The 20,336-nt window shown below is 42.8% G+C and overlaps 2 protein-coding genes across 2 annotated transcripts in view; one reads left to right on the top strand and one right to left on the bottom strand.

Moving 5' to 3' along the window:
• LOC135697162 (aminopeptidase N-like) overlaps positions 1 to 10,249 on the top strand; it is a 29,992-nt gene extending 19,743 nt beyond the window's left edge. Inside the window, exons 2-6 of the mRNA XM_065216775.1 lie at positions 7,001 to 7,192; positions 7,261 to 7,547; positions 7,611 to 8,430; positions 8,490 to 9,766; positions 9,835 to 10,249. Coding sequence (XP_065072847.1) covers positions 7,001 to 7,192; positions 7,261 to 7,547; positions 7,611 to 8,430; positions 8,490 to 9,766; positions 9,835 to 10,108 — 2,850 coding nt within the window. The 3' untranslated portion in view covers positions 10,109 to 10,249. The remainder of the gene's footprint in view (positions 1 to 7,000; positions 7,193 to 7,260; positions 7,548 to 7,610; positions 8,431 to 8,489; positions 9,767 to 9,834) is intronic.
• Positions 1 to 20,336, bottom strand: part of Usp1 (ubiquitin specific protease 1) — a 473,693-nt gene that overhangs the window by 388,144 nt on the left and 65,213 nt on the right. The gene's annotated exons all lie outside the window — the stretch shown is intronic.

Genomic DNA, 20,336 nt, shown 5'->3' with positions numbered 1-20,336 from the left:
CTGGCCCATGGGTTGTCTATTTTCAGCCCAAAAACAAACCCTTGAATGTTGTTCAAATATCTGACGATCTGACAAAGCGATTCTCTGCCGTGACCGAAATAACGAAGGTTAGGCACAACAAACTTCGTGTGACCGTCGCTAACCTGAAACAGGCCAATGAAATTGCTGTTTCCCAGTTTTTCACACTGGAATATAGGGTGTACATTCCAGCCTCTGATGTGGAGATCGAAGGCGTGGTCACTGAGGCGAGCCTGAACCCCGAGATACTGGAGAAGCAAGCGGTTGGCCGATTCAAGAACCCCTTGCTTCCTCCGGTAAAGATACTGGCCGTTCATAGAATGAAGTCAGTATCGCTCAGCGAGGGTAAAAAGAGTTTTACCCCCACAGACTCGTTTCGGGTGACCTTTTCTGGATCTGCCCTTCCTCAATACATCGAGCTGGGAAAACTTCGTCTTCCTGTGCGGTTGTTTGTACCTCGGGTCATGAACTGCCAGAATTGTAAGCGGTTGGGACATACGGCCTCCCACTGCGGCAACAAGGCACGCTGCTCCACATGCGGGGAGAAGCATGAGGATGGCGCCTGCGCAGCTACTGCACCAAAATGCGTGTACTGCAATGGAACTCCTCCTCATGCTCTCTCGTCGTGCCCGGCGTACAAACAGCTCGGGGACAAAATGAAACGCTCCCTTAAGGAACGTTCCAGGCGGTCTTTTGCAGAAATGCTTAAGACAGCCAAGCCATCGACCAACGAAACAAATCCCTTCGCTCTTTTGTCAGATGACGAGTCTGGCTCTGACTTGGCTGAGGAGGGAGTTTCTTTCAGTTTTCCGGAAGGTTCTGCCCGGAAACGAAAACGCATCCGTTCGCGGAAAGTTGCAGATCAAGAACCCCAAATCAGCTTGCCCAAATCAAGGAGTGGTGGAAAAAAGGAGACTTCTACTCCTCCTGGATTCCGCAGAACTGATTATACCCAGGATTTTCCACCTCTTCCGGGGACATCCAAAACCCCTGATGCCCCAATTTTAAGAACAGGAACCCCTTCTTCATCTGGGCTGTTCTCATTTGATGACATTGTGGACGGTATTCTCAAATACCTCAACATTTCTGATCCTCTGAAAAGCATTGTCCTCACATTGCTTCCGACTGTGAAATCCTTCTTGAAGCAATTGACTTCAAAATGGCCCCTTCTTGCAGCTGTCATCTCCTTCGATGGATAATTTTCCAAACGAGGTCGGGGATTTGATCACTGTTCTACAGTGGAATTGTCGAAGTCTTATTCCGAAATTAGATTCGTTCAAGTATTTAGTCCATAACAATAATTGCGATGCATTTGCCCTCTGTGAAACATGGCTCTCTTCAGAAATTGATCTCCCTTTTTTTGATTTTAACATTATTCGATTGGATCGTGAGGATTCACGTGGAGGAGGGGTACTTTTGGGGATCAAAAAGTGCCATTCCTTCTATAGAGTGAATCTTCCCGAATTCCCCGGTATTGAAGTTGTCGCATGTCAGGCTACCATTAAAGGTAAGAGCCTTTGTATTGCTTCTGTATATATTGCTCCTAGAGTCTCTGTTAATCGCAAACAACTTTTCGACATATGTGCGGTACTTCCCGCTCCATGGTTGATCATGGGAGATTTTAACTCCCAGGCAGGGTTGCTTCCACTCACTTGCTATAAATAAATGATTTCCTGAATTTTGAAATCAATGGATGTTATAATGATATTTTGCACTTGTTAGATACAAGAAGAGGTTGAAAGGCAAGTGTTTGACTCATAAAACCTGTCAATTTCGCTACCAGAGTGTTACAATCAGCGATCTTATGATACGTGAGCGTTCACTCAGAGTGAGCGCTCGCGAGTCGTAAAATCGCTGATTGTGACTATCTGAAAGCGAATTTGACAGGTTTCATGAGTCAAACACTTGCCTTTCAACCTTTTCTTGCATGTAGCAAACACAAAATATGATTATAACATCTAATGATTTTAAAATTCAGAAAATCATTTATTTATAGCAAGTGAGTGGAAGCAAGCCTGCTCCCAGGGTACAGGCTGGGGGGAGCTGTACGATGATAACCGTTCTACTTTGATTTATGATCTCTGCGACAACTTCAACATGACAATACTTAACAATGGAGAAGTAACACGTTTGGCTGGTCCATCCTCGAATGGTAGCAGATTAGACCTCACCTTTTGCTCCAATTCACTATCGTTGGATTGCACTTGGCATGTAATCCAGGATCCGCACGGTAGTGATCATTTGCCGATCAAAATTTCGATTGCCAGTGGGTTCAACTCGTCAGAATCCGTTAACGTCGCGTATGATCTAACCCGTAACATCGATTGGACTAAGTTCCAATCCGCGATAGGCGATACAGTATCGTCAGTGGAAGAGCTTCCGCCGTTGGAGGAATATAATTTCCTCTCTAATCTCATCGTCGACAGCGCACTTCAAGCTCAAACACGACCGGTGCCGCGATCGTCTATTCGTAAGAAAACACCATCGCTCTGGTGGGATCAACAATGCACGGAGGTTTACCGTAAAAAGTCTGACGCGTTTAAACTTTTTCGGAAACGCGGAACACGCGAGCATTTCGACGCATACACATCTCTTGAACGCGAACTCAAGAGCCTCATCAAGGCCAAAAAACGGGGTTACTGGCGGCAGTTTGTAGACGGATTGTCACGCGAAACGTCTATGAATACGCTTTGGAGTACGGCGCGAAGAATGCGTAACCGGTCCACTAACAACGAAAGCGAGGAATGCTCGGATCAATGGATTCTAAAATTCGCGCGAAAAGTGTGTCCGGATTCCGTGCCGTCGCAGTTGACTCCTCGCGAAACCGCGAATTCGGTAGAGGAAATCAGTCAGCCTTTTTCAATGGTCGAACTTTCACTCGCTCTCCTTTCGTGTGGCAATTCTGCCCCGGGATCTGATAGAATCAAGTTCAACTTGCTGAAAAACCTCCCAGACGTCGCTAAGAGGCGCATGTTGAACTTGTACAATCAGTTCTTGGAGCTCAATATTGTTCCCGACGATTGGAGACGAGTAAGGGTGATAGCCATTAAAAAGCCTGATAAACCCGCGTCGGATCACAATTCGTATCGGCCCATCGCGATGCTGTCGTGTATTCGGAAATTGATGGAGAAAATGATCCTTTTTCGCCTCGACAAATGGGTTGAGACGAACCACCTTCTTTCAGATACTCAATTTGGTTTCCGTAGGGGTAAGGGAATGAACGACTGTCTCGCGTTGCTTTCCTCGGAAATTCAGTTAGCTTTTGCTAAGAAAGAGCAAATGGCTTCTGTGTTCTTGGATATCAAGGGGGCTTTTGATTCAGTATCCGTTGAAGTTCTTTCAGAGAAACTCCACATTTGTGGATTGTCTCCATTAATTAATAATTTTTTGTACAATTTGCTGTCAGAAAAACATATGAGCTTTTCTCATGGAAACTCTACAGCTTTTCGATTTAGCTACATGGGTCTCCCCCAAGGCTCATGTTTAAGCCCCCTTTTGTACAATTTCTACGTTAGAGAAATTGACAATTGTCTTAGTGACAATTGCACGTTGAGACAACTTGCAGATGATGGCGTAGTGTCTATCACAGGGCCAAAAGAGGTTGACCTGCAAGGACCCTTACAGGATACCTTGGACAATTTGTCTACTTGGGCTATTCAGCTAGGTATCGAATTCTCCACGGAGAAAACTGAGTTGGTCGTTTTTTCTAGGAAGCATAGCCCAGCACAACCAAAGCTTCAACTTTTGGGTAAACCGATCACTCATTCCATGTCTTTTAAATATCTCGGGGTCTGGTTCGATTCCAAATGCACCTGGAGATCCCACATTGAGTATCTGAGACGAAAATGCCAACTAAGGATCAATTTCCTTCGATCAATTACTGGAACGTGGTGGGGAGCCCATCCACAAGATCTTCTGACGTTGTACCGGACAACGATTTTATCGGTTTTAGAGTACGGTAGTTTTTGCTTCCAGTCGGCAGCTAAAACGCACATCATCAAGCTGGAACGGATCCAGTATCGCTGTCTTCGTATCGCGTTAGGATGCATGCACTCGACTCATACTATGAGTCTCGAAGTGCTGGCGGGCATGTTGCCACTATCCGTCCGTTTTTCAGAGTTATCTCTGAGGCTCCTCACCCGTTGCGAAGTAATGAACCCACTGGTGATCGAAAATTTTGAGAAGCTTCTGGAGCTAAATCCTCAAACATGTTTTATGACTTTGTACTACCTATATTTAACACAGGATGTCAGCCCTTCAAGAAATATTCCCAATCGTGTAATCTTCTCCGATTTCGGCAATACAGTGAATTTTGATTTATCTATGACGCAGGAAATCCGCGGAATTCCAGAGCATCATCGTCCTATGATTGCTCCGTCATTATACGCTGCAAAGTTTGGCCATGTTGATTCTGCAAGAACGTTTTTCACAGATGGATCTCTAATAGAGGAGTCCGCTGGTTTTGGTGTATTTAATGAATTTCATAGCGCCTCTCGAAAACTTGAAGCTCCTTGTTCTGTGTATGTGGCTGAACTGGCAGCAATTCACTACACTTTGGAAACTATTGCTTCACTTCTTCCACACCACTACTTTATTTTTACGGATAGTCTCAGTTCTGTCGAGGCTATCCGTTCCATTAGGCCGGTAAAGCACTTCTCGTATTTTCTCTTGAAAATACGAGAACTGCTTAGTACTTTATCCGTGCGCTCTTTCATCATCACCTTCGCGTGGGTCCCTTCGCATTGCTCAATTTTGGGCAATGAGAAGGCGGATTCACTTGCGAAGGTGGGCGCTATGGAAGGCGACATTTATGATCGACAGATCGCCTATAGTGAATTTTTCTCTATTTATCGTCAGCAGTCGCTCGTTAGCTGGCAACATCAATGGAGTGAAGGGAGCTTGGGACGATGGCTACATTCAATTATCCCTAAGGTGTCGAAGTTTGCATGGTTCAAAGGGTTGGACTTGAGTCGAGACTTCATACGCGTGATGTCTCGTATCATGTCCAATCACTATTGTCTAAACGCTCACTTGTTCCGTGTGGGGTTGGGAGACAGCAATCTCTGTGAATGTGGACAAGGTTACCAGGACGCTGATCACATCCTTTGGTCTTGTGCAGAGTATCGTGGAGTCAGATCACATTTTTATGATTCCCTTCGGGCTCGAGGTAGACAACCTAATGTTCCAGTTCGGGATATTTTGGCTAGACGCGATCTGGAGTTTATGAAACTCATATATGTTTACTTTAAGGATATTAACCTTAGATTGTAAGTTTGATTAACCTGTGTTTAGTTTGTATTTTGTACGTGTGGGTTTTTTTTCAATGTTTGTTTTCAAGATGAATAGAAATAATTTCATGCTTTAGGATTAATTAAATAGTTGTATCGTAAACCACATTTCAAACCTCCTTCTTCCCTTTTCCCATCCAAAAAATTGTAAATCTCCACTAACCTCGAGACAACCGCGAGTACTCGGTCCAGTTCCTTTAACTTTAAAATTAAGACAGTAATAATGTATAACGCAAAGGATTACTCGGCTCTGTAAAGTTTATTCGATTGAGCCTGTACAAATAAAGTAAAGAAATATAATAAAAGAAAGTTTTAAAAATATTTAAACATAATCCATCAACATTGCTTAATAGAGATCAAGGAAACGGGTACTCGAGTGCTATGTACTCAATTTAAACATTTTTGATAATATTTTATATTGGTTGTGAAAAAGTGACTGTAGTGACTATTTCTAGGGAAATAATAACTCTAATTACTTTTTGGCGTAAAAATCATCAGATCAGAAATTACAGAAAAAACGTGTCAAATCGCGATAGAGTGCATATATGCAACTGCAATTATTCTATAATTCAATAATCTGTCCATCCTTGTTGAATCTCTAGCAAACACGATTTGCTTTGAGTTTAAACAGCTCCTCAACAAGTATTGGATAGAAAAGGTGACTGATTTTGGCAAACGATGTTCCTTTTGAACTACCCCGCATACAATTTTCCACCATATACCAATTATCATCCATCTCATCCCATGATGGTTAGAAACCCAAATTGATCAACGAATGCTGATTAATGATCACACCCGTGTAATTTTCCGACATCAGTTTTTATGCTGCCCGCCGAAGCGGAACAGAGGAGAGCCATTCCACCACGAGAGGCGTCACGGTTACTGTCCAACTACAGGCACAGAAGCTTGGCTCGTTTCGGTTACAACACACTCATGTCATGAGAGATTCAATTGAAATGTAGTGTCACAACTAGTACCTACCTAGTAGGTATTTAAATTTTTTTCCTGCGACGAAACCACCAAACATGACTGGTAAATAGTAGGCCGTTGGCCGTTGACAGGGGTAAACGTGAACATGCTTGCGGTAATGTTGTACCCACATTTTTTTTTAAATTTGCAATTGCAGTTGGCCATGATCTGCTGCGGCTGATGCTGTTAAGGGACAGCATCACCGTGACCAGCTGTGCTGCGGTAATTGATGGCGCCTTTGGGATTGGTTATGGAATTACGTAATGTCAGTCGTTGCAAACGAGGAACGCTACTCCTTCCTGAGTGATGTTCGTCAATAATACAAACGCGAGTCAAAATCCAATCAATTGGGACTCTTTACTGAGAATACAAATCCATGTTCATAATAAAAACAAACAAACAACTTTTCCAACGAGTCATTAGCAGGTGCAAAGCTGCCCTCCATCAGCAGCGATGCGAGCCATCACACAATCGAGTGTTCGCGTGACGTTCATCATCGTTTATTGATGCTAGAATGCCCCCCGCTTGTTAATTGAAATGTTACTCGGAAAAGCTAAACAATTATTACATCATAAAGAGCAACCGCCACACCCATCTACGGAGAGCGCTGGGTTAGGACATGAACACTTTCACTACATCCATAAATGCTAAATAGAATTAGCAAATTGTTCATCCTCAAGTTGAGTCACGCGCTTTACAATCTTGATAATCCACTATAATTACAGATGGCAGTCCTGGGGATTTTGACTGTGGCCCTCATGGCTACACTGGTCAGCAGTGCCAGTGTCACCATGGAAAGCACCTACAGCAGCTATCGATTGCCGACGGCCTTCCGTCCGGAGCACTACGGCTTGCAGGTGTTGACCCATCTCGGTGATGATCGAGGTTTCTTGTTCTCCGGGCGAGTTCTAATTCGGGTGAGTGCAGTCTACGTAACCATCAGTTGCTCAGTTCAAAACCGATTAACGATTAACATAATTCGTAGATGCTTTGCGCTGAAGATGCCATGAATATCACTCTGCACTCGAAAAATCTCACTATTGGCGAAAAGGAGGTCAAGCTGTTGGAGGTCTCCGACAGCGGATCCAAGACCATGGACGTGAAGCGAATTCAGTACATTACCGACAACGACTACGTAGTGTTCCATACGAGTGAACCGATGAAGAAGGGCTACCGGTACGACATCACTATTCCATTCGAAGGTCCACTTGAAACGGGCCTGCTTGGATACTACCGCAGCAGTTATCTAGATAAGAAGTCACAGAAAAAGATGTATGTTGATAAACACTAAAACCGACGGTCTCCAGTAATACCATTAATAATTATAAATTTCAGATGGCTAGCGGTAACGCAATTTGAACCAACGTACGCCCGTCAAGCGTTCCCTTGCTTCGACGAACCGGAGATGAAAGCCACGTTCGACATATCCCTCGGTCACCACAAACAATACATCGCCTTAAGCAACATGCCCATGAATCGCTCGGAACCGATGACCTCGGTTGCGGATTGGGTTATGGATCACTTCACAACCTCGGTTCCCATGTCCACCTACCTAGTAGCCTACACGGTTAACGATTTTGAGTACCGTGAATCCATGACCAAGCTGGACGGCGATGTAGTCTTCAAGATCTGGGCCCGCCGGGATGCCATCGATCAGGTGGACTATGCCCGGGACGTCGGACCTCGGGTGACTCGCTACTACGAGGATTACTTTGCCGAAAAGTTCCCACTGCCGAAGATCGATATGATCGCCATTCCAGATTTTTCGGCCGGAGCCATGGAAAACTGGGGATTGATCACCTATCGTGAGACTGCTCTGCTTTACCATCCAAACATTTCGACCGCCAGCAACAAGCATCGAGTGGCGTCGGTTATCGCTCACGAACTCGCCCATCAGTGGTTTGGCAACCTGGTTACTATGAAGTGGTGGACCGATCTATGGCTTAACGAAGGTTTTGCTACGTACGTAGCTAGCTTGGGCGTCGAATATCTGCATCCGGAATGGCATTCGCTGGAAGAGGAATCCATTGGTAACACGCTGGGAATCTTCAAGTTTGATGCACTTACCAGTAGCCATCCGGTTTCCGTAGAAATCGGTCATCCCAATCAAATTTCGCAGATCTTTGATGCCATCTCCTACGAAAAGGGTTCGACCGTAAGTGTTCTGAATCGCTAATAAAATATCACCCAATTGCTAACTCTAATCTTCTACAGGTTATCCGCATGATGCACCTCTTCCTCGGCGAAGAGAATTTCCGCAACGGTGTTCGTCGGTATCTGAAGAAACACAAGTACTCAAACGCCCAACAGGATGACCTCTGGGCTGCCCTGACCGAAGAGGCTAAAATCAACAAAGTTCTCCCCGAAAATGTCGATGTCAAGACCGTAATGGAGTCGTGGACCCTTCAAACTGGCTATCCGGTGATCACAGTGACTCGTAACTACGAATCCGCAACAGCGGAAATCACCCAAGTTCGGTTCCTGTCCGATCGCGAACAACACGCCAACGCCACAGATTATTGCTGGTGGATTCCACTAACCTACGTCACTTCGGAGAATCCGAACTTCGAAGATACCCGTGCCAAGGATTGGATGACGTGTGGAGCCGGTAAACTGCGCAAAGGACCTTCTAAGCTACTCCAGAAGATGCCTTCCGCAGATGAGTGGGTACTGTTCAACGTTCAAATCGCCGGATTGTACAAGATCAAATACGATCAAATGAACTACAAGCTAATAATCAAGCAGCTGAACAGCGAACATTACTCTACAATCAGCTTGGCAAACCGTGCCCAGCTGATCGACGATGCTATGGACCTGGCTTGGACCGGAGAGCAGCAGTATGGAATCGCCTTCGCTATGATCAATTATCTTCGCCAAGAGGCGGAATACATCCCATGGAAATCGGCTCTCTCAAACCTCAACTCAATCAACCGTCTTCTTAAACGGACACCAATCTATGGTGTGTTCCGAAGCTACATCCAGTTCATCATCGAACCCATCTACGAAAAGTTAATGATCTTCAATGACGACCGAACTGTCAGCCAACGGCTGGATGCGACTAAGCAACTGGTTCTGATCGCTGCTTGGGCTTGCAAGTTCGACGTCGGAGATTGTGTTCAGCGATCGGAAGCTTTGTTCGCCCGGTGGATGGCCGTTGAAGATCCGGAACTAACCAACCCGGTTCCAAGGGATTTACGCTCGGTGGTGTACTGCAACGCAATGCGCAACGGAAAGGAACCGGAGTGGAACTTTTTGTGGAATCGCTACCTGATGAGCAACGTCGGTTCGGAGAAGGTTATGATCATTGGAGCCCTGTCCTGCACCCGGGAAGTTTGGCTGGTCGAACGATTCCTGTTGTGGTCGTTGAACAGCACTTCCGGCGTTCGGAAGCAGGATACAACCATTCTGTTTGGTGGCGTAGCCAAGAGCGATGTCGGTTTCCATCTGGCCAAGAACTTCTTCCTGGACAATGTGGCGGAGATCTACGAGTAGTAAGTACTCTAAACCAGCTGAATTTCAATTTGAAAAGGGCATATTTTAACCGTTGGAATTTTTTTAGCTTATCACCTGACACATCCCGCGTGTCACGTTACCTGAAACCGCTGGCCGAGCAGATGTCCTCGCTGAAGGAACTGCAGGAGGTCAAAGACCTGATCGAATCCAAGCGGTCTGTCTTCGAGAAAGCAACCCAAGGTGTCAAACAGGCCCTGGAAACGATCGAAATCAATATGCAGTGGAAATCGACCGGTTACCAGCAGATGACACGGTTCCTACCGCTGTTGAACTACCGATCCGGAAATCTGGATGTGATAGAGCTTCTAGATCAGCAATAAGGGACCTTATACTATGTGTATTTTAATCTCGCTTGACAAAGCTCTCGTTGTTGTTTTTAAACTCGCGTAAAAGCGATCCCGCACGCATTTCGTTGTACTTAGTCATTTGAAATTTGAACAATAAAATTTTACGAAAACTGATTGGTACTAGGTTTGGGAACAATGATGACACAGTAGGGTGCCGAGGCATCTAACCTAGCTTAACAGGTGTAAAGAAGGCAAACACAGGCTGTTTTGCAATTCATTAGGTGGAATTCAGTCAACCGTGACCAATTCTATGTGATGTGTGAGGATGGCGATTTGTTCGTGAGTTTATGTTAGTTTTTGCGTGTGGGTAATTTATCATGGTTCTGAATGAATTAAGTTCTCCATAACCAGCCTTAGATGATGTTGAACAGATATAGAGTTTATAAGGTGTTAAGAATTGACAACGGAAATTGTGGTTAATGATCGGAACATTTGAATAACATGTGTTATAGTTATCATTCTGTCGGTGCAGATTTAATGTATTGAACTGTCTGGTCTGGTGGGTATTAATATCACCCTTCGATTAACTATTAATCAGTGGTATAGAATCAAGGCAAATACAATTCATATTTCTTAGTAAACTAATTGGGTAAACTTCCCATAAAGGTCCCAGTCCCATGTGACTTTTTTGGAAAAATGAGTTATGGTCTGGAATCGATTTTTAACACATGAATTTTCGCGTCGCGTGTACCCTGGCCGTACCCTTAGTGACCATACCTATTCAACGTTTCGTAGTTAGTTTTCGAGAAAATATTCAAGCCGACGTGAATACTTTTTGTAAACAGTGGCTTCAAACGGAAATTTGTCGAAACTTGCCCACGCAAACTAGCTCCAGGGGAAAATTTCACCTTACTAATGCTTTGCTCAGACTAGGGGCTTGGATCATGTTATAAGACTATCTTGATGAAGAGTTTCATGTTGATCTTTTGAATAACACCCTTGTAAATTGTTACAACTCTATTGGCGAATCAAAGCAAAGCCAAAACTGGTCATGCGACACCTAGGTTTAAGATCCACCATTACAAAAATGATGATGTACTAGAAAAAAATGTTATGTAATTTGACAGATATCAAAACGTCATTACCATTTTCATCCACTCGCCATCTGTGAGTCAATCGTCACTTTGATTCTTCAATAGTATGAACAATGCATAACGCACAGAGCGTAAAATTACTGACTGCTTAGGCTGAGTGTGAAAGCACGGCCCCATTCAATTCATTGGTCTATCCTGACAATATAGGTAGCTGCACCGACGGGTTAACCTCGATATTTTTTTTACATCTGGCAGTGGTTTATTTACATGTTTTTTTTAGATTTTTTGGAGAGGAATATTTTTCAAACGAACATAGTCGGATATCATATATTTTAATTCTTTTTATTTAAAACCTCTAATCCACTTGAATCGACTAACAAGCAAAGGTAAACAAACCACCACTTGATGTCTCAAACTGATGAATGCGGATTCATTGCGTTCATTCGTGACGTCAGCGTGCAGCATCCTATGCAAAGCGATAAAGGACGAGGCAATGAAAGAGCCTTCAAAAACATTCAGTCACTCACGAACAGGCGACTCACACCGCTTGCCTTCGCTCACACAGCAGGTAATTGAGGCATTTTTCCATAGAAAATGTACGATCAGTCATTCAAAACAAGAATTGGGTACCATCATCGAAGAATAAACGTGCTGACTGAGTTACTGACTGAGTGCTCGACTGTCAGTGACTCGTTTACTTCCCAATCATTCAGACTCTCACAAGGCAGTAAATGATGAGGCGGATGACTGTTCTTAGTCATATGAAAATGACTCATTGAACCTGACTGTTTTGCGCACCAGAGTTGATAATAGAAGAGTTACGCAGACTGAAACCAAAATCTACCTGTCGAACTGTCAAACCGTCTACCGTATTGTTATCGAAAAAAGAGGAAACTTTCTCAACCCAGGTGAAGTCATCCGAGGTGTAAACAAAAACAAGGGTTGCCAAAATAAAAATAAATGCCTATTGATCGGCATCAGTGTTGCAAGCTTCACTCAGCGTAACTCTTCTATTATCAACTCTGATGTGCACGAGCTATTCGTTTCGATAAGTTGACGATTGATGCTATTGTTTGTGAAAGTACTTACGTCAATATGATGCAAACGCAAAAAATCTGGTTGCCGTTAACTCTGACGAAAAATAAATCATAAATGCTGCTTGTTCGCAACATTTTCTCTTGGCGGGACTCTTATTATAACATCGACTCTGTTCACAACGTGTAAAGATGAAGCTGCGAGTTGAATCAACACAAAAATGATTCCGTTGCACCTCGTTTTCTTAAAAACTGGATCAACAATAGAAAAGGGCCCATCAGCATTTGTAAACAAACCGTTACAAAGCCCTTTACTTACAAAGCGAAGGCCACCCACGCAAACTCACACCATCATCGGATAGGGTAAACTTCCACCTACAATAATGCTATCTCTTTTTTCTCGTCACCGATGGCAGACGCGAAGCGACTGCTGCTAGCGGTTATGGAAGCTTCGGTTGCGTTCGGGTGTAGAGACAAAATCATAAAACTCAATCTACCACAGCTTGGTGAGATTTGCAGCTGGTTAGTTTTGATAGCTTGATCTTCCGAGCTCCGATATCACAGCTTGAAATATCAACCGCATTTGTTGGCTTGTTGATGTTTGCCTGCAAAAATGAAGCGTGATCTTGTTCTTTGGTGATACCTATTTGATTTTTTGATATTTTTTCCAACACTGCAAGCACGGTTCAGAGCAAGCAACAAGTACTTACGTACTTTACAAAAATCTTAGTTTTTTTACTTGTGAAATCGCGAATTGTAGTGCGAAAAGGTACGCTGCAAGGAATCACATTTTAATAGTCCTCTGAATTCCTTTGAAGGCCTCCTTTTAATTTGCTACGGAATTTTTACTCAGAACTTCCTTAGAACATCTTTCAAATTCTATTAATTAATTTTAATTAAAATTCTGTACATTATTTTCAAAAATTTATAATCAGACGTCCCTTACAGTTCTCTTCCAAATTCATTTGAAATCCTGCTTAAAATTCATCCAAAATTCTCCACACTATTCTACTATAATTTTCCGAGGCGATTTTTTTTTTTTTCTTAATACATGCTAAAATCATGCTTTAAATACCCGTAGAATTATTTTTTTTATTCCCTTGGCATGCTCCGAAAATTTTCATCAGAATTATTTTTGGATTCTCCTCGGAACTACCATGCACACTAAGATTTTTTTACAGGAGTCAGTATTTTTTTACTGGGTTTTTGAATTGCTGAAAAAGTCGGTAAAAATTCAAATGACCGTTATCCGTAAGGAATCAATGAAAACGACCAACTTTAATTTCTTTCATTAAATGGGGTTAACAGAACTAAGTATGTACAAGTTCAGAACAAATTTTCTCATTAATGAATTTTCCACAGATTTTTAAACTTTTACCGAACTGTTCCGCAATTCAAAAACTCAGTAAAACCGTACTGACTCGATTAGTGTGTGGAGTTCATCTTATGCTCTGATTTAAATTTTCACAGGTTTCACCACGAATAAGGAGGTTCTTGAAAGCAATCCTTATTTTTTTCTTGAAGATCTTCTCATAACTGCATTTGAATACTCCTCAAAATTCCCTTTATGTGCGTCTGAAAATTCTGTAGAAATTCTCATCGAAATAATTTGTATATAGCCAAAAATGATTGCCCCAGGTAAAAAGCCTACCTAATAAATAAAACCTAACCTAGCAAAAAAAAAAAAAAAAATTCTGCATCTTCAAGATTATGGAAATTTTGCAATAATGTTTACACTGTTTTTTTTTCAATCTATGATAGCGTAATTTAAAAAAAAAAACTTCTATTCAGAATCTTTAAAATTTAAACTAGTTTGGATTCCTTCTCATTCAATGTCCTTAATCTCAATTTCCTCTAACTTTCAGGGTTTTGAAATGTGGTTATGTGGTTAGATTAAACCTAAGATTTTTTTATTATTTTTAGTTCCACGTTCTTGAATATTTATCTGTAGTAGATAAAGTTGTGGAATAGAACTAAGTAGAATCGAATGAGCGTGAAGCGTGGTAGACCGTATGTAAACTGGATCTGATTGGTTCGGGTATTTTGATACAGCTAGAGGTATAAATATGACGGAATTCTTATGACGGACTGTGAAGAGAGCGGACGACCAGCAATGGACTACCAGCAGAAGGGATAGCGGCACTAGCGGACCAACAGAGGGAGCAGCAGATTCGTGGAACCGTGACTGAGGCTGGAAACCTCGGTCCAGTGACGACAATGGCGCAACTCGGTAAGTGAGAATCATCCTCTTTCTTGCGAGGATGCTACTGGCGCTCCCTGAGAAAGTAGATGAAATTCCCTCGAGACAGCAGATGAAATTCCCCCGAGAGGGTAGACGAAATTCCCTTGAGAGGGTAGATGAAATTCCCCCAAAAAGGTAGAAGAAATTCCTCCGAGAAGGTAGAAGAAATGCCTCATTCAATTCAATTGTCGTGACTGAAAGGAGGTTTCCAGCTTCGGTCACGGTTCCACAAATCTGCAGTTTCCTCTCTTGGTCCACTAGTGCCGCTATCCCTTCTGCTGGTGGTCCTTTGCTGGTCGTCCACTCTCTCCACAGTCCGTCAACGAGCTTGGGTACCTCATGTTTATACATCTAGCTGTATCAAAATTCCCGAACCAATCAGATCCCGTTTACATACGGTCTATCACGCTTTACGCTCACTTCATTCTACTCATTTCTATTCCACATTAACTCTATCTACTACATTCTTCCCCTCTCCTACTCTCCTTAATTGAGGATCGGGGGCAATTTATCAACCCTCTTGGGGCATTGTATCAACCCTCTCGGGGAGTTTCACCTACCTCCTCGGGGGAATTTCTTCTACCCTCTCGGAGAAATTTTTTTCTGCCTTTTCGGAGGAATTTCTTCTAACTTGTTGGGAAATTTCATCTTCCCTCTCGGGGGAGTTTCATCTTCCCTCTCAGGGAAATTTCATCTACCCTCTCAGGGGAATTTCATCCACCATCTCGGGGGAATTTCATCTACCCTCTCGAGGGAATTTCATCTACCCTCTCAGGGAGCGCCAGTAGCATCCTCGCAAGAAAGAAGATGGTTCTCACTTACCGAGTTGCACCATTGTCGTGACTGAAAGGAGGTTTCCAGCCTCGGTCACGGTTCCACGAATCTGCCGCTCCCTCTCTATGTCCGCTAGTGCCGCTATCCCTTCTGCTGGTGGCCCTTTGCTGACCGACCGTCCACTCTCTCCACAGTGGTACGAAATCTCTTCGTGATCTGAATTAATTTATAATATTTTTTTAAGAGTACAGGTTGCGCCTGTTGAGGCTAACTTATCTGAGCCTGCATCTGAACCATTGAATCCACTATTCATACGTCAGAAGAAAATACCAATTCTGTTTAAAAAGGCACAAGGATGGCATGTTAATTTAGAAAGTTGTGTTAGCTTACCATTGCATTTGTGGTCTTACGTGTGTCATTGCTGCGTCGTCGCTTGACCGGGGTTGCCGAGTCGTCGGTTGACTGAGGTTACTTCATGAGTTGCCAAATTCATCGCCAGGCTCGTCTCATTGGGTCCTCATCACTGAATCAGGGGAAGTCTGATGGAACTAGATCGTCACTTTTACTATCCCAGTCAGAATCGCTGCTAGTCTCCCGAAAGTCTCCCATGTTATTTCTGACGTGTTCCACGACATTTCAGCGTAAGTTCATTATCTTTGTATGATGATCTTGAATTCCTAGTTGCGTCTCATAAAACTGTACCACCAGCGCAGAAAATAGGCAGTCCATCTCCGGGTATTTTCTTAACGAGCATCACTCCATTGTCGTATCGCATGTGCTCCATTTTGCTGCTATTCTTTTTACTTTTACTTTGTTGACTCCATAGTACCTGAAAATATATAGATGTATACATTATTAGCAATGCTGTGGTATAACGGATGTGAAATGAGGGAACATTTAAATTTAACACTATTTAGAGTATCTCAAAGCAACTTTCAAGTTTTGCCTAACAATTAATTCATTTTTCAATATGTTATCTTAACTTATTTCTAGAATAATTTAGTGTGGCGGTGAAGACATTTGAAAATATCTTTTCAATCTTGTTGAAGACTTTTTCTAAAAAATCTGGCATCCCTGCTTGCAGTACTGTACGATTCATCACAATTCGAGCTGATTGAAAAATGTTATGCCAGATGGATCACTGAAAAATGCTAACACTATTTATTTAACCACCATCTTTGACATTTTAGCCATACAGACTGTTTAAAGTGACTTAATCCTATTCTTAAAAACTGGTCTACTTATATTAAAATCAAAAACATCACACACATCATTAAACAGTCTGCAACATCTATCGAGAGGATTGTTATAACCGTAAGCAGTACGATGTCCGAGAGTCCACATGAAGTAATAGTTGCGGAGACGGCGAGCTGGAGTGCGGAAATTGATGTTCCCGAGCAAACAACTGCAGTCAATATGATTACTAATCATGTCAAATATGAACATCCTCTGGAGAAAGACTCGGCGATTTGTTAGTGTTTGCAGTCCAATAAGCGCACATCTATGCTCGTACGGAGGTAAGCTATCTGGATTTGTCCATGGCAGACGTCGTAATGCAAACTTTATAAACTGTTTCTGGAGTCTCTCGATGCGCAGTACATGAACAGCATGATATGGAGCCCAAATGTGTACGCCATAGTCAAGAACACTGCGGACCATAGAGCAGTACAGCGCTTTCAGGGCGTACACGTCGTCGAATTGTGCGGTATTGCGGTGCAAAAATCCTAGCATGGAGTTGGCCTTTGCAACTGTCGTGGATATGTGCTCGTTAAACCGTAGTTTGCTGTCCAAGATGAACCCAAGATCCTTAATGGCATTAACCCTTTCCAGCGGCGATTGATTCATATAGTAATCAAAAATGATCGGAGAGTGAGAGCGGGTAAGGGTAATCACTTTGCATTTGACAGCATTGGCTTGCATCCCATTCATCTGACACCAGGATGACAATCGCTCCATATCAGCTTGTAGTGCGCGCGCAACAATCCACGATCGATTTGATCACACGGTACAGCTTAAGATCATCCGCATATAGCAACTTACAGGAACTTAGCATATCACACACGTCGTTAATAAAACAGAACTAAAATGAGAGGTCCTAGGTGACCCCTTTGTGGAACCCCGATGATATGGTACCTTAACGAAAGCCTTCCAGGATGATAAGTATGATTTCAACCAACAAACGATCCACGGTGGAAGACCAAGGCGGTTTAGCTTCATAATGGCTAGGTCGTGAGGAACTTTGTCAAAAACCTTAGAGAATTCGATGTAAACGTAGTCCACTTGCTGACGCTTCTCGATGCTACCTATAAGAGTGTTCGTGTAAGTCATCAAGTTAGAGACTGTCGAGCGCTTTTTCATGAATCCATGCTGAAACTCTGAGATTATGGGTTGAACAGTTGGATACAACTTCTCATGCAGAAGACTTTCGAGAACTTTGGCCAAGCAGTTCAGGATCGAGATAGGTCGGTAATTTTCCACTTTGTGCATGTTACCGGACTTGAAGATTGGTGTAATTGAGGCGAGCTTCCAGGCATCCGGAAAAACGCCATCCTTAAGCGATCGATTGAAAATAGACATAACGGGTGTGGCCAAAGATGCTGCACAGTTCTTGACGAAAGACATAACCCCGTCATTTCTATCTGCTGAAAAAAAAACTTTTTATTCTGAAAGTATTTTGAATTGAAATGGGGTAGTTTTTTGGGTCAACAACAAGAATCGGTGTCTTCGGCAAAGTTTTAGAAACTATCATAAACAAGAAACTTTGCTTTGGTGTATATTTCTGCATCTCATTATAATATGCAACGTTTTTCGTGGAAAACCTCTTAATAAAAGTTTTCACTTTATAATATTTTTTATAAACTTCTACTGGTTTGAAATGCTCTACAAAGTTGTTCAAAACATCAATACACATACATTTGATGAAGCTGACTTTATTTAAACTATAAAATTGACTTCGATTTTGTCACGATAGTGGTGTACAATGATAGCAAATTGCTATCAAATGGCTAACATATCTTTTTCTAACAAAATCAAGAATAACTGCCTATTTCAGAATCTAGTGCGGTAGAAAATTCAGAAAATTTGTGTGTACTGGTGTTTTGAACATTTGTGGGCACTACTTTGAACCAGTAGAGGTTCAAAGAATATTTTAAAGGGTGTCCACGATGAAATTGCCACACACAAAATTGATTCGCAAAATTCGAGTTTTCATCCGATTGGCATCAAATTTTCAGGGATTGAGAAATAACTATTAAACTTCATTTTACCATTTTACTCGTATTTTATTTACAGTCCATACGCAAATGCCCGCACCTTGGCCTTAACCCCGGCCATAAGATTCTGCACAACCTGTGAATCAACCGTTTTTTGCATGTAAACCCATACTTTCTTCAGTTCCTCGACTGTCTTCACTACCTTAGGTCGTTTAAGAAGGTCCTGCTTCGTAATCTCCCAGTACTTCTCGATGGGGCGGAGCTCCGGAGTGTTGGGAGGGTTGAACATTTTCGGCACGAAATTGACCTTATTGTCCGCATACCACTTCAGCACGTCCTTGGAGTAGTGGCATGAGGCCAAATCCGGCCAGAAGATTGTTGGGACGTTGTGGGCCTTCAGGAGAGGAAGCAGCCGCTTCTGGAGGCACTCTTTTATGTACACCTGTCCGTTCATCGTGTCCTGGGTCACGAAAGGTGCACTCCGCTTCCCGCACGTGCAGATGGCTTGCCAAACCAGGAATTTCTTCGCAAATTTGGACATCTTCTGAGTACGGACATGCTCCGGAACGCTGAACTTATCCTTGGCCGTGAAAAACAGGTTGCCGGGGATCTGTTTGAAGTCGGCCTTCACATATGTTTCGTCGTCCATGATGCAGCATTCAACTTTCGTCAGCATGTTGAGGTACAACTTCCTGGCACGGGTTTTGGCGGACTTGTTCTGCTTCTCGTCGCGATTAGGGGCCTTTTGTACCTTGAACGTTCGAAGCCCAGCCTTAGTTTTGGCCTTCTGGACAAAACTTCGGCTTAGGTGCAGCTTCTTAGCCACATCCCTAACGGAGGCGTTCGGATTTCGGTTGAAGGCCCCAACTACGCGGTTGTGATTTTTGGTGTTGTACGGAATACTTTTTCCTTCACTTCTGGGCTTCCGATCGGTGGTCAACCGTTCCTCGAACCGCTTAATCACTCGCGACACCGTGGAATTCGCGATTCCCAACGTTTTAGCGATGGAACGATGCGAGAGATCCTTGTTCTCGTGATGAATGCGCAAGATTTTATCACGCACGAGCTGTTCTTTCGACTCCATTTCCGCGAGTTTTGATCACAGGACTTTAAAACTTGCAGGATGTAAATAATGCACTATGAACTAAATCCACCCAAATTTTCATTAAATTCTACCCAGCGGTTAAAAAGTTAGAGCAATTTCATCGTGGACGCCCTTTATAAGGAAAAAACACCTTTAAGGGGATTTCCATAAAAAAAAAACATACCATATCATGTAGTATTTTGGAGAGTTAATCCATCTACTAATCGCCTCCAATTCCACCCAAACGAAAAAATTTGAGCAATTATGAAGCGCAAGTTGAACAAAAATGACAAGGAGACTCGGGGTGCTGTAGAGTTGGTTAGAAGCGACCGCTGAGGTTGACCAAAAATGAAATAATATTCTATATAACGTAATAATACTCGTTTTTCTTACGTCAAGCCAATCCCGAGATAGAGCTGATTTCTTGCGTCCAGATTCTAAGTGGACCATATTGTATGTACTACCTTTAAATTTCCTGAAACAAATGATGTAAGAAGGTCATACTTACATTTGATGTATTTGTGGTTTGTTTTGCGTAATCCCTAATCTTCCCTTAACCGACTACGTGGTTTATGGACATTCCCTAATTTCGAAAGCTCTGTATTTTGCTATCAAATGACATCCACGAATGTAGTAGAAAGTAGAAGTTATGCAACGGGGGACCATCCGTCACAGAGATTCATCAAACTACTGTATTTGTGCCGAAAACAATAAAACACAGGTTTTGTGGTTTTGCGCCCAATTAAATATCCTCCCAGGTTAATTGGCAAACCGACAAAAGTGATTTACGACTAGCTATAAACGTAATATCGTTTCAAAGA

Source organism: Ochlerotatus camptorhynchus, unplaced genomic scaffold, assembly GCF_037179485.1.
Source record: "Ochlerotatus camptorhynchus isolate MF236.1 unplaced genomic scaffold, CSIRO-AGI_Acam_v1.1 ptg000067l, whole genome shotgun sequence".
Taxonomy (NCBI): Eukaryota; Metazoa; Arthropoda; class Insecta; order Diptera; family Culicidae; genus Ochlerotatus; species Ochlerotatus camptorhynchus.
The sequence above is the reverse complement of the archived record's forward strand: the minus strand, read 5'-3'. Positions and strand labels throughout refer to the sequence as shown.